Genomic DNA, 15218 nt, shown 5'->3' with positions numbered 1-15218 from the left:
GACAGAGGTTCAGAGGACCGTTTCCTGCTCTGAAGGCTTGGGAAAGCCAAGCCTCTTGGTTGGCAGATGCTGAGGGAATCACAGGACATTCTTCTGGCTGATGCGTCCTTTCAAAAGTTATTTCTCTGTGGGACAGCTATTCATTTTAGAAATACTTTTAAAAAATACCCTTTAAAATATTCTTCTAAAAAATACTAACCCCTACATGATTAATGTAGTTCCTTATATTTCAAAGAAATTCATCACTATGGTAGGCTACAAAATATGATAAATTTATATAATGCTTTCTGAAACTAAAGCCATATGTCTTTATATTTAAACATATTGTAGACCTGTCACTGCTTTGAAATCCTTTAATGTAATATGGAAAAAAGAAAAAAAAAAAGAGACCATATTTATCAGTGACATTTTTAATGCAAGGTGTTTAATGCATTTTTATTTTTCAATTGTGTTTTTTTTCCAGTTTCCAACAAAAATAAATAAAAATTAATAATATATTATAAGTATCTATATTCTCCTTCAATATCTTAAGGTACACAATTATCAAAGCTGATATTGAACACAAACAAATTGATACAATTCAGTACTCTCATAAAATTCACTGTCAAATAAGTTACTTTAAACTGTATGCAATACAACTTTATGTTCCATAGCATCTTTAATATAAGCTGTATACCAAAATGGCTCTTCAGACTTGAAAAGTGCAATTACAGAGTGCAAAGAAAGCAGTGAGAAATTCACTGTCTTACATTTAATATCATCCAATTTGAATAACATATATTTTGGATAAATTTATTCTTCAGTTAAAAGATTAAACTGTATTCCAGCAACACTGCTCATACAAATTGTTACTCCCCCTTTGCCCAGATGAATAAGAGTAGAAAAAAATTAGAAAATATCGAAATATTGGGCAGCCAATTAAACACATTTTCCCCTAAATGTCTACAGAATGAATATTGCAGCAAAAATGGCAAGGTGGGTCAGACAAGAGTTTTTAAAAACTATGCTATTAAATTCAACAGAAATTAGAAACTAGTATGTATTTGCTACATAAAAATTGATTAATTTGTTATCTCATGGCAGTTGAATTTAGTTAACTCTCTTCTCAGACTCAAAAATAAAAATCTGTCATACTAGTGCACTATTTCTCCACTTGCTTTGACTTTGGCAAATATAAGAGTAAAAGAATGTCCAAAAGAACAGTAGCATTTGATTGTATTTTTAATATTTAATATATTACACAAATTTTAACTGTGAGGTTGAATCTTGTACCAATCATAGAACTTTATGTCTCTGGTTATAGAGTACGTCAACTGGGTTACTGTGTGGCCTCGGTGGAAAGCCACAAATTATGCATTTATGCATTGGATTTGCATTTGTTCTCATGGCGCCTTCTGCAAATACATATAGTGAGAAATATGTAGAATAAGGAAGAGAGACTAAATGTGAGCCAAAATTTTTCCACTGTTTGTAGGAAACATGAGCTGATAGCAATCATTTTTCAAGTTTGCTCAACATTGTCCTCATTAACACAATGATTTTTTTTTCATCCATTAAAGAGATCTGTGTCAAACCTTTTTATCATTTAATATGCGTTTATAAGAAAAAATTTAACTTTTGCAGGGGTTAGTTTTTTAAGCATTCTTAAAGAAGGGTTAAAAAACACCCCAAAATACTACTTAAAATTAATTACGTAGTATGAACTGAGATGCTTAAGATAAACCAATATGACTCTCTTTTTGTAATAAAATAAATAGATTGTAGTTAAATTCTTGGTTCGTCAAGAAATTTTCTTTGACGCAATCAAAATTACTCAAAATAAGCAAACCTCCTTTACATGCAGTAGACGTCAATAAGTGTGTGCAGGATTTAAGCTGTATTAGTGAAAAACAGAAAAATCCTTTTAGATCTTACTGAATTTTATTTAATTTCTCTTTATCTTGTTTTTAAGTTTTATATATTGTTGATAGAGCAACAAATGATGGTTTTATCTGTTTGTTCTCCTCACAGTGAGGGCCAGACCCAGGACTTTGGATGACAGTCACATGAATGCATCAGGGTATATAAGGCAGGAATACGTATGGAGGCAAATCCTGGCACCTGGCACTTCAGAAGTCAGCCATCACTTATTTCCTCTTTGTTGCCCTAGCATATTCCAAGGAAAAAGGTGAAAGAAGAGATCCTCCCTGACCAGGTATGGGATCCTGAAACATTGTCCCCAAAGGTCCAGCATTCAATAACACAGTCTCCCAGGAGACTGCAGGTGGTGACAGCTGTGCCTCCTTATGTGGTTGTGCCAAGTACCCTTATGAACTCACTGAGACCATGGGCTCAAAGCATAGGAGAAATCTTAGTCTCTTTCAAAAAAATAAAAGACAAACAACAGGACCCTGGTTTCATCTCAGCCTCCATAGGAAAGTGTGGTTAAGTCTCCACATTTTAAAAGTTTTCAAATGAATGTATTCATTTGGAAAAATACACTAGGATATTTTTCGTATTTTCCCCACTTCTTTGATCAGGATGTAATTTTAAATATATCATTTTACTTACTGCATTGTTTTAAGTTTAAACTCTCTTGAATAGAAAATGAAATAACTGTATTTCCAACTTTAGACAATATATAGTACTACTGTCTTACAGTGCTTAAAATAATAATTAAAATAATATCAATCCATCAGATCTTGGACTATGATTTAATCTTAGAATTCTTCAGCAAAGTCCCTGTAGAAATAGTCTTAAACAGAAGCACGGATTTTGGCTTCATGTGTGAATTATTTTTTTGTCTCATGAGCAACAGTTACCTCACATAAATGCTGTACTAAAAAAAAAAAAAACAAACTGTGAAGCTATAAAATACTATTTACATAAAAGATGGTATAAAATAATGTTCCCAGTCCATTTTCTTATGGAGAATCTGCTACATGGTTGACGAGCATCTTAGGAGTTGTGGGTTAGAATAGAGAACTGTCCACTTTCCCTCCAGGTGAATAAAGAGCGAGTTACAGCTAAAGATACAGGTGGAGGGGGGATAGCCTCCTGGGTTTAGTTTGTTTCCAGTGTGTAGCATGTAGCACACGATCTATATTTGCTTCTCCCCAGTTCCCACAGCATTACCGTTTTAATACATGCCCCAGTGGTGCCAACTTTTACATCAAACCATGATATAGTCAAAACAATTATCATTGATTTGAGGAGCAGAAAAATATACTTATTAAATTGATTTGACCGTATATCTAGGCTTACAGAAATCTGTCATTTGCTGATACTTATTAACAATGTACGGGGCATCACCTTCTCCTGAGTTTTACGCAGCCAGTAAATATGCTTTGAAGCTTTCGGTAAAGCATTTAGCCCAGGAAATAACTTTTTTTTACAAAAATAACCATTTTCTTTCTACATTAAATATTGCGTATACATTATACATTAGCAAATAGTCTGTCAAAAATAAAACAAAAATAAAAACTTTTCTTAGTATATTAAAAATACATCATTGTTGACTTAACACATGACCCCACATAAATATTATTAATAAAATAGGAATATTAACATAATTAGCCATGCAGTGCATCCCTGCTCAGAAGCTTAATGGCACCATTCAGACTTGTGGCAACGTCGGGTCCCCTGAGGTCACTCTTTCATATTCCTTCTTTGGTTCTTTGCCTTTTCGATTTCTATAACTAGAAATATTCAGAAATGAAGCTGTTAGCACTGTAGTTCACCGTAATAAGAACAAAGTATGTTAACGAAACAAATATATGCACTCGAAAGGTACATTAGCATAGCATTTCCAAAATGACAGAGGTGAATAGGTTTAGGCTGGACACGAGAGAAAAAAAGGGGAGGAGGGGTTAGTATTTATGGACAAACAATTTTGGGAGGAAATGGTGAAATGCAGTTAAAGGACTTCTCAGAGGCTTTCACATTAGATGATGAAATTGTAAAATTTCAGGAAAGCGTGTGACCACATTAAATCCTCGGCTGTTTTAGCTTTTTTTCTTTTTCTGTCTTCCCTTCTCTTTCTTTCTTTCTTTCATTCTTTCTTCCTTCCTTCATTTCTTTTCTTCCTTCCTTCTTTCCTTCCTTCCTTTCCTTTCCTTCCTTCCTTCTTTCCTATATTATTAAAGTACACATATTCTGAATATCACACTACATTATTACATTCTACCCATCACAATGATGTCACTCATTAGGTGACTGACAATGTTCCAAGTGCTTTATGGTCATTATTTATTTTATCCTCACATTTATCATTATCATCTTCATTTTACAGACAAAGAAAGTGAAGTAAAAATGGGTTACATAACCTAGCCAAGTTCTTCCATCTAGGATTCATATATTTATCATGATTCAGAATCTTCATTTACTCAATCATTAAAGCTATCTTCCTAATATTCTGAGTTCATTTTCTACCCATTTTGGAGATAAAGCTTGTAGCCCTGAGGAAACTGCATAATGTTTTTGCTTCATAGAAGAATAAGATTAGAAAGTTTTTATTTAGGCTCAGTTCTGCCACTTATCAGCTAAATGAGCTGGACCATACAAATTGACCTCTCTGGGTCTTATTTTCCCCCCTTTATAAAGAAAAGGATTGTAATCAAAGACCTTTCAAGTGTATTTCAGTTTTGATAATATGCAGTTCTGTGACTATAACTAATTTAAAAAGGCATTATCATTTGATGAATACTTAGAATCAAACATGGGCAAAATAAATTTAATCTTGTAATAACAGCACACTTTCAGGCTTTCAAAGTAAAGGTGCATTACTTTCAGCAAAAAATAAAATAAAATTCACTCAAACCTACCCTAAAACATTTGTGTCAGTTCCAAAATAAGAAGGATTTCATGGAGACATTTTACAGGCAGTTATTATTAATTAAGTCACACTGTTCCCAAATCCTGGTCCTAATCCTAAAAAACTGACAATCCGATGGACTGTCGGTATTTCAGTGCCCACTCTATATTCTATCAGTTATCAGCATATGTCAGTACAATATTGTACCTGAAGATGGAGTGATGAAGATGGAGGTTCTGGGGACTGACACAAACCAGTTTTTAAAATTAAACTTTTATAATTACCTGGAAACTCATTTCTACTAGTCTGCCTTAAATTTCAAAATCTTAAGCCTCGGGGTTATTGATTTATAAAACGTGTTTTATGAAGTACAAAATTTGACCTACTAAATTAAATACAAGTGACTAAGTTTAACATTGGCATGGTGCCTTACAGTTTACTTTCACATGTGTTATATTCAATACTGAAAGCAGTTCTGTCATTAAGGATAAGGATTTCCATCTGTATTTTGTAGAGAAAGGAATTGATACTCCCAGTTTGACTTGCATAAAGTCACAGAGATAATAAATAACAGAGCCAATAATATAGTCAAATCCAGACATTCGGCTGCTAAAACTTCTTTACAAATATCATCAATGCAGAGTCTGTCTTATCCCACTAAATAATGCTTTGCCATATTTTTATCAAATTTGTAATGTATTGTATAAATGTAATTTACAAAAGTAGAACGTTAAAAAAAAAAAAAGAAAATGCTGGCTTACCATCTGCAGAAATAATATATGGAACCAGCGACTAAGACGAGGAACAAGATAACAAGAATCACACTCAAAGCCACATATTCTTTGCTCAGAGGTTGTTGGACGGTTAAAAAGAAGTGTTCGCATCGGACACCGGTGTAACCCACTTCACACCTAAAGGAAAATGCACAGAAAGATCAGTTATTTAAAAAAGAAATCAAGGTTCTGAATTAGTTTGGTAAGAGCTAAGAGCTAATCTCACACTATCATGCAAGGTTTGCCAAAAGTTGTAAAGATGAATTCAAAGGCTGACCTTAAACCTGGGCCAGCTTTGATAAAAGAGCCCCACATAGCCCTCAAGCTCAGTTGTGGTATTAAAACGATAGTCTGATTCAGCTGCTGAGGTGGCTGAAAACGGTGCCTTTTAAGTTTTGTAGGTTTGAGGTGCTTTTCGTATAAATCAGTGGAATCAATTCTTATAACAGTGGCTGGCACGTAAGTCCAGAGAAAAGATTAAAAGCTGAGCTGCTACTGTGGCAAGTGTGAGAGGAAGGCACCGGAAGCCCTCCCCATTCTGCACCCCCAAAGAATCTGTACAATTTGATAATTACTGTTGGTTCTACTATTTGTTCCCTAGTTTAAAAAAAAAATCACTTAATAAAGTTTTTAATAGTACATATAAACGGCATGCCAATAGTACATATAAGTTGCAGCCCATGAAAATAATAGAGTAACTTAAAAAAAATAGAGAAATATAGGTTTTTTAAAAATTGCTTCTGTTTGTTTGTATTTGGCATATTACCTGCAGTAATTTTCACTCATGTCTACCAGGTAGATGCACTGTCCATGCAAACAGTAGCCATTCATATCAGAGCTACATTTTGTGATTGACACCTGAGCCACACGTGGATTGTCCTCTGTCTGAACTGTAAAAGAAATGGAAAGTTAAGTAAGTTCTGTTGCTTTCTTTTTTTTTATATGAATATATATAAATTTATTTAATGTGAAGAAAAAAATTACAGTAATAGTAATAGTTTCATTATATGTTTTTACTATTCTGATTATGAATTTCATTAACAAATGTTCTTGAAACATATCCTGATGCACTTACCAGCTCTTTTGATAGGTCATTTTTTATTTTTATTTTTATTTTTTTTAATTTAGTTATAGTCATTTTACAATGTTGTGTCAAATTCCAGTGTAGAGCACAATTTTTCAGTTATACATGAACATACATATATTCATTGTCACATTTTTTTTCGCTGTGAGCTACCACAGATCTTGTATATATTTCCCTGTGCTATGCAGTATAATCTTGTTTATCTATTCTACATTTTGAAATCCTAGTCTGTCCCTTCCCACCCTCCACCCCCTTGGCAACCACAAGTTTGTATTCTATGTCTATGAGTCTATTTCTGTTTTGCATTTATGTTTTGGTTTTTTTTTTAGATTCCACATATGAGCGATCTCATATAGTATTTTTCTTTCTCTTTCTGGCTTACTTCACTTAGAATGACATTCTCCAGGGACATCCATGTTGCTGCAAATGGTGTTGTGTTGTCGGTTTTTATGGCTAAATAGTATTCCATTGTATAAATACACCACATCTTCTTTATCCAGTCATCTGTTGATGGACATTTAGGCTGTTTCCATGTCTTGGCTATTGTAAATAGTGCTGCTATGAACATTGGGGTGCAGGTGTCATTTTGAAGTAGGGTTCCTTCTGGATATATGCCCAGGAGTGGGATTCCTGGGTCATACGGTAAGTCTATTCCTAGTCTTTTGAGGAATCTCCATACTGTTTTCCACAATGGCTGCACCAAAGTGCAGCAGTGTTGCTTTCTTTAAAGTAGTAATAACCCTTTCATAATAGTAACCACTGAGCTGCTATAACAAAGCCAGTCAGGTATTTTCAGGACTAGGAAGTCACTGTGATTACCAATAAACACACATCTGACCCCCTAAAAACTGTCCAACAGACTAAACAAAACAATATAAAACCTGGGGATATAATTCCCAAAAGACAACCTTTAAGGATCGAAAAGGTAAGTTTAAGACATATACACAAAAATCACAGTTATTCACTTATCCAGACAAAGTCAGGGTGATTTTTTCAAATCTCAAAATAATCCTGACATTACTCCAAAAGCAATGGCAGGCTGAATCCATTAATTAATTTAAGAAAGCTTAATTCTATAGTGGGTTTTAAGCCAGCAAAGCTTATCTCTGTGTGCGTTCCCAATCTTTTGAGGTTTGGGAAATCAATCAAAGTCTCTCAACATCTCTAAAGATGAGACCTGACGTGAGTTACAAACGCCTTGGCTACATAAATACAGCAATAAAAGCAGGAGCCTCTTTAGAATAATGTTGCAACCTACACATAAAATTCAACTTAGAATGTTTTAGATATTAAAATGTGAAATATGCTTGTGAAACAGTCACACAAAGCATCTTGAACAAAGCATCTTGAATGTAATACTCTTGTTTAAATAACCAAAAAAAGGAAGGGAGGAAGACCAAACCTCTAGAGAGTGCTGATTTTCTTTGTTCCTTACCTCTTTAAAATCAAATCTTTATATATAACTAGATGTTCAGTCCTTCTGCCTCTGGTTATTCCTTTATATAATTTTTTCAGATCACTAGTTCGTTGGAGGGGGGACGTTTTAACAATTCTTCTGTTATCCCCTCCTTTTTTCCCCACTATCATGTATTTATAGTCTTTGAGTTTACATTTCTGCTAAGAACGTGTAATTCTTTGATGCAACACCGACAAATCTGGGCTTACCTAAAGCTGTGCAGTTATCTTTGGACTCTCCTGGGATACATGAAGGAATCACTGTTGTACTGAGCACTGCTTGTAGAAGGTGGAAACCTATTTATGGAGGAAAATCAAATATATAAATAATGCTTCAAAGAAAGAAATCCTGATCAGATTTCTACATAATTACAGTATTTATAAAGTTCTTTTAATTAAATCATAAATTTGGCCCATCAAAACCGTAAAAGAAAATAATTCATGGAAATAGGCATATAATTGAAAATAAATGAATCCCTCGCTCCTCTGTGGGTAAAAGCCCTGGCATTGTATTCAGAGTTATAGATTGGACTTGCTCTAAATATTTCACAGTAACCTTTTCAAAGACCTGATTTTGAAGTTTGATTTCTTAAGAAGCTTAGCAATTGGAAAATTGGAAAATTTCCACTGTTTGACCCATGACGTGTTCAGAGCAATGCTCCAAGCCAGAATCTATCACAAAAGAAGCCTTCAAATTAAAAAACCAGCTTCTATGTATGGTAACAACAAAACGGAACTCTCAACCTAAGATAAATTAGTTGTTCCTTTAAGCACCTAAGTTACTCTTTGCATTGCACATGAAAGTAGCTTTTAATTAATAAAATGTAATCTAAAGTCAGAACATATCTCATCTAACACGGGAATGAACACACGTGCTGGATGGACCACACTGAGCCCTAGAATCCACCCCTAGAATCCGGTCAGCCCAGGAAGAGGTTAAACAAAGCCTTGTCATCATCTGTCTCCCCTGAAAAGACAAATGTTGGAAAAAAGGCACCAGAATGACTCAAGTGGTTTCTGAATTGCATAGAAAGTATAAGAAGAATCCTTTTAATTGCACGGATGTTTACTGAAGAGAGTTTGGCCTCTTCTTCTTAAAAGTCATCTATTTGCTCTTCAGTCACTCTTTCCAGGCTCTGTGAGTAACCGCTGTATAATAAACATTATCGGTGGTGGTGGTGGTGGTGGTAATTGGCAGCCGTTAGCATTTCTTGAACATGCACTACATGAAGGCATGGTTCTACCCTCCTTACCTATATTGTCCCATTTAATCCACTCACTCACTCTTTGAAGAAGACACAACTGTTCTCCCCATTAGACATATGAGAAAACTGAGACATAAAGAGTTTAAGTATCTTTCCCAAGAGTACACAGCCATGTCTTTAATGGGCCACATTATAGATTTGGAAACAGGCAATAATACTAGAGTCTAATGGGCTTGGACATCACAGGGAACAAACATGGATAAATGTAACTGAAGCAGATTATTTAACCCCATAAGGAGGCAACAAAACATGGTGGAAAGGCAATCCTGGGAGAAAACTCAGGCTATGTAACTTTGGATAAATTAATTAACTTCTCCAGATCTTAATTTTCCCTACTTTATAGAGTTTTGGGGAGAATTAAGTGAAATGATATTTTTCTGAAACGTTCAACATACCAGAGACTTGATGAATGCTCCATGACACTCAACATCCAGCAGCAGTATATGTGGGTAGTGCCCTCTGCTGGTCTATAACAAGGTTATAAATCACTCTGTAATTTGATACTTTAAAGGATAATTAAATCTAAGTAATAAAGAATTTTATTTTTTCTCAACAGAGGAGGTATGTATATGTTAAGAAAACTGCACATTCTCTGGGTAAAACAAAAATTTAAAACTAAATTACACAAGAGTATCAAAGTTTGAGATTTCTTATGTTTCAAACTTGACACTTATAACAATCCTGCGAAGCAGTTATTAGCCCCAAACAGCCTCAACCCAGATAAATTAAATGTCTTGTCCAAGATCAATTATCTAGTGACCATAGAAAGTAACTTAGGAATCTATCTTTTGACATCGTCTCATAACCTTTCAATGATTTGAAAGTATCTTTTGAAAAGTTTAGAACTATCTCCTTCCCACTCCATATTTCTCCTACAATGTAAGTGACGCTTCAATTGCTGTTACGGAGTGGGGGTGGGGTGGAAATCATCTTTCTTAAATGACAAAAAAATTGCTAAAGTTTGGATTTCACTGTCAGTTGAACAAAGATGGAGAAAGGTGAGTTTGTCCCCATAGTCTTCTCGAAAGAATGAGCTAGATTCTCATCCAAGCCAATTTTGTTCTACTTCTCAATATAATTTTGACCTGCAATGAGCTAGATTCTCATCCAAGCCAATTTTGTTCTACTTCTCAATATAATTTTGACCTGCAACTTCTGAAGAGTTCTCGATCTGTGTTTTTATATCCATGATGCTCCTACTCCTCCATGCTTCTTCAGTGATGGGAGGAGATATTACCAATTCTCCCACTGCAAAAGGGCCATCCAGGTCCGTGGTGCAAATGCACATTTCTCTATCTGCAAAGAATCATTTCTTTATCCTTAGCACAAATCAGACCCTAGTCTTTCCTGCTCAGAATTGCTTACAACTGCAACTATTATAGAATTAAGCTAATTTCTTTAAGGTGTTGCTTTGTAGTCTTTTTTTTTTTTTTTTTTCCTCAAAGGTTTTTAGTATTGTTAGTTTTTCCACTGTTGGAAACTGTGTCCCAGCTGGCCAGGCCACAAGTGAAATATTTGCTTTTATGAATTAAAGAATGTTCAGGGCAGGGCGTGCCTCTACAAAAACTGGGCTGGCCTAACCTGTGACGCTCCCTTGGACATAGTCCATCACTCAGGATGGTTTCTGTGAGACTTGATACATTAATCCAACATCCGGGTATTTTACAGAGGAAATTATAAATAATTTTAGATGCTTCTATCAAATGAAAGTGTTTAGACTATATTTCCAACAGATGTACATAGCCAACAAACTAGCAAAATTGGTTCTAAATCATGTGTCCATCTACACAGCTCTATTGCTTTAAAAGAGTGGTTCTCAAACTTCCCTCAACTTCATCTCTGCCCCTGAGTGTTGCAAAATACAGAAAAGGAGTAAGTGGAAGTAATCAAACGACTGAAACAGCCCAGCCATGGAGAATTTTGATATCTACCACCCTGTCACCCTTATAAATCACAACTCATTATTTTAAAGTCATACAGGGAAAGAATAGATGCTAAAGTCATATCCATATATTCCACTAATCTTTCAGCTTTTCATGACATTACTGTCATTTGACCATGATAATCTTTCTGTAATTCAACTGCAAATACTACATTTGAGTTTTTGATCTTGACCATGGGTCCTTGCTAAGAAAATAATTCACTATGATGTTAAAGATTCTGAAATACCAGAGGGTCAGTAAACAGATCTGGTGGCCAGCTCCACATTGGTAACTAAGACACAGAAGAATTCTGTTCTAAATGATAATGGGGCAGAGGATCTGAAAACTCAAAACTGGCCGTTAGAACGTCTATTTCAATAATGTTATGAAAATAAAAGTCCCTTTGGAGGCCACTATTTCTGTTAAATTTCCAAATGGGCTTCAGGTGTCTAAAGCTCCTGTCCATCTGTCTACCTTCACCTTTCAGGGATTTGTTTCAGTGAAATGGCCAACTGTGCCAGCAGGAAGTGATGCCGATGACTCACAGGATACAAATCACCTCTACTCTGTGAGTCAGGGCCGAGCCCACACCTTACACAACACCGGGGACAATGTGTGGGAGAGGCTGAGTACCACCACCCCAGTGGGGGATACTAAATGTCGTGGGCCCCGAGCACTAAGTAAGTGCTTGCCTGAAATTCAGGAGGAGTGACAGATGTAGAAAACGTCCTTTTCATTGCATATGGTTTCTTTTGTCCTTGTTTCCTTATGGCCACACAGAGGGGCCATCTAGAAGGAGGCTGAGATTTGGTGACTGGCTGACCAAACCTATTCTGCAATAATCTTGACGTTCTCAGAGATAAAATGATTTTCCTGAATAACAATCAAGCAAATACAAATGATCTCAAATAAAACGAGACAGGTTGCAGAATGAAAGGAATGCACTTTATTTTCCCAATTCAACCTTTTAGGATATTTAGACCAGAACAGCAAATTCATAATGAATCATAGTATTTGTCCAGCCCAAACAGGCAGCAGAATCTGCTCTGTTCACACTTCTGCTGTGGTCACCTGCCTGTGTGCTCACGGACTGTTAGTTCTCTACCTTCTTCCACGGCAGTCTGTGATTTTAGGATTTGTCTGTAACGTAGCAGGCTTGTTAGGTCTTGTGTACTTTCAAGGAGTGAATATGCTGTCACCATTTCCAGATGTCTTTTTGTTTTAAATTAAATTCCACTATTAGATAAAGTCATGCCCCACTTGGTTAAAATAATTGCAAATTCTTTATCGCATCAGACACTGAAAAGAACTAATGTCAGTTCTTTCTAGTAACAGTCTATTTTTCAGAGACTAGTGGACAAATATATATATATATATATATCATTTTATATATATATATATGTATCTGTATGTTGTAAACCTTGCCTTCTACCATCAATCATTTTCTTCCTATAGTTTTTCAATGTTACCCTTATAACTAAGCTTCATTAAAAGAGATTAAAAACAGGATAACGAGATGAAACCAGAGGTTGACATAATAATGGGTTACAAATAAATCTTTTAATTTTGAGTTTCAAATATAGTCATAAGATCTCCCTTGTCAAGTGTCAAGAAAAGATTTAATAGGCCGCATTTTTCAATTCATAGGCGTTAAATCAAACCCTTCAATTTCAGTAGTAATTTCTAAATCATACTTCAACGCGCTCATACAGTTTAGTGATCATACAATACTGTAGCTAAAGGTACTCAAATCAAGAATCAGTGAGTCAAAATATGAGAGTATAGTTTACTTTGCCCTAAACATGGATTTAAAGGTGTATGTCTTATTCATAATGGAAATGTCCTCCTAAGGCAGGAGAAAGCACATCAGCTACTGTATAAAACTACTGTACACTTAATTTATATTAATCTGGGTGCTTTGGAACTTTGTGACTAAGAGCTCTAAATATGGGAATTGCAGCCCCTAAAACCAAAGATTCATGTCTAGAGTATTACTTCAAACTGTCTATTGAAAATATATATTTTTTTCTTCAAGATAATGTTACATGGTAGGGTCTTTTTATAACCTTTTCTATCTTTATTCCCTTCCATGTTGTTTCTCACACTTACCCCTATTGATCCAATTCAGAAATTTAAATTTCTATTACTTTACTGTTTTGACATAAAAATCTCCTAAAGGAGCAGCAGTTTGGATTATAAATGTTTGCCATTTAACTTTTTTCCCATTATGGTCGTATTGCATCCTAAGGGTTTGAAGACTTAATGACATTTTTTAAACCATATTGACTATCTTATCATTCATTCTTTTATATAGAAGCCTATTGCCAAAAAATGAATTTGCATAAGGATACAGTTTTAATCAGTGATCATCAAAACACAAAAAGAGAAAATGAGTACATAAAAGATGATTTTAAAAGCCTCAAAGTGAATCGCTTTTCATCCAAAGAATCGATGTAATGCTCCTAGCACAACGGAAGCTGCTGAGAAATTTTACTTTGTGAAAATACACTTTTTGGTTAACACTGGAGACTTCAGCTTCCATGAGAAGCATGTATGCACCTGTAGTATGACAGGAGGGTGGGAAGGGCTTAGTCATACTCAATAAATGGGGAAGAAGGAGGGCGCAGCTTAGCCTTTGCTTACTTTTAGTAACTACATGTCTCAGTAATATCTGTTCAATAAATATCTGATATTTTTCTAGATGCAAGATACTGAACAAGATGCTGAAAGGAAAACTGATGCAAAGGAGAGAGTTCTTGTTCTAAATAGAGTTAGTGGGGCCAGATACCAGGGAGAGGGAAGGAGAGAATTCACAGATGATGCCAAGTTTCTGGCCAGAAAATCTCCAGGGAGGTGGAGCCATTAGAAGAGTAGATAACACAGCCAGGATGGAAGGTTCGTGGTGGCATTCGCAGCTAGTCCACAGGATGGGAGGACTTAATGAGTGAAGGGATTTGAGTTTGTAGCTCATATGTCCTCTATGTATATTTATGAGGCCCTTGGGAAGACAGATCTTGAGTAAAAGAGTAAGAATGGAGTCGATGGAGTCTATTTGAAAGTCATATGACGAAATACCACCTTTAAAGGCCTAGGAGTCATTTAAATGTTCCAAGGGAAATAGTACGGAATGGCAAATAATAAAAGTTTGGGAAGTATGTGATAAGGAGTGGATAGAAATGGCCAAGGAAACTGGAGAAAAAAGGAAGTTCAGTCTCGTGGGAGACAAGAGAACAGAGTTATCAAAGGAGGCACAGAGTGGTCAGCAATGCGATGACTGAAGAAAGGAGGAGTGACTGGATCGTGAATAATATTCATCATCGTTCAGGACCAATGGTGCTGAAGTCAGCAATAAAAATTGCTAACTTGTTTTTTTAACACTAGAATTGGTTTTATATTTGCATCCAGCTTATCGTTAATACGATTTTTTTCTGCCTTGGTAAATCACTGATTACTGATTACTAAAACTGTGAATCATGAGTGGCAATGTGTTATAGCAATGGAAAACACATTAGCTAGTGCTTCCCACCCTAGTGTAATTTTGTCAGCCAGGGACATTTAGCAATGTCTGGAGACATTTTTGATCGTCATAACTGGCCTGGGAGGCGGGGGTGGGGGTGCTCCTGACATCTAGTGGGTAGCGGCCAGGGTCTCTGCTAAACACCCTGCAGTGTATCGGACAGTCCACAACAAAGAATTATCCAGTCCACAATGTAAATAGACCCGAGGCTGAAAAACCTTGCATTAGATCCGTAAGATACGGAATCTAGTTCTAGCTCAGATACTAAGTTTATCCCTCTGCAGCTGGGTTTCCTTATCTCTAAAAACAGCACCCATGAGTAGGGTGGAGTAGAGCGGGAGATGGAATTTAGATCAGGTTACTCTAAGTTTCCTTTCATTTCTAAAACGATACTTTTTTTTTTCTTACTG

At 35.6% G+C, this 15218-nt stretch overlaps 1 protein-coding gene across 1 annotated transcript in view; it reads right to left on the bottom strand.

Moving 5' to 3' along the window:
* Positions 1-407: 407 nt before the first annotated feature.
* EREG (epiregulin) overlaps positions 408-15218 on the bottom strand; it is a 30863-nt gene continuing 16052 nt past the window's right edge. The window contains exons 4-7 of the mRNA XM_064489294.1: positions 8315-8401; positions 6332-6455; positions 5554-5703; positions 408-3677 (exon numbers count right to left, since the gene is read on the bottom strand). Of these exons, the coding sequence (XP_064345364.1) occupies positions 3596-3677; positions 5554-5703; positions 6332-6455; positions 8315-8401 (443 nt within the window). The 3' untranslated portion in view covers positions 408-3595. The remainder of the gene's footprint in view (positions 3678-5553; positions 5704-6331; positions 6456-8314; positions 8402-15218) is intronic.

This window comes from Camelus dromedarius, chromosome 1 (assembly GCF_036321535.1).
Source record: "Camelus dromedarius isolate mCamDro1 chromosome 1, mCamDro1.pat, whole genome shotgun sequence".
Classification (NCBI taxonomy): domain Eukaryota; kingdom Metazoa; phylum Chordata; class Mammalia; order Artiodactyla; family Camelidae; genus Camelus; species Camelus dromedarius.
Note: the sequence above shows the minus strand (reverse complement) of the source record. Positions and strands in the feature narration are given on the sequence as shown.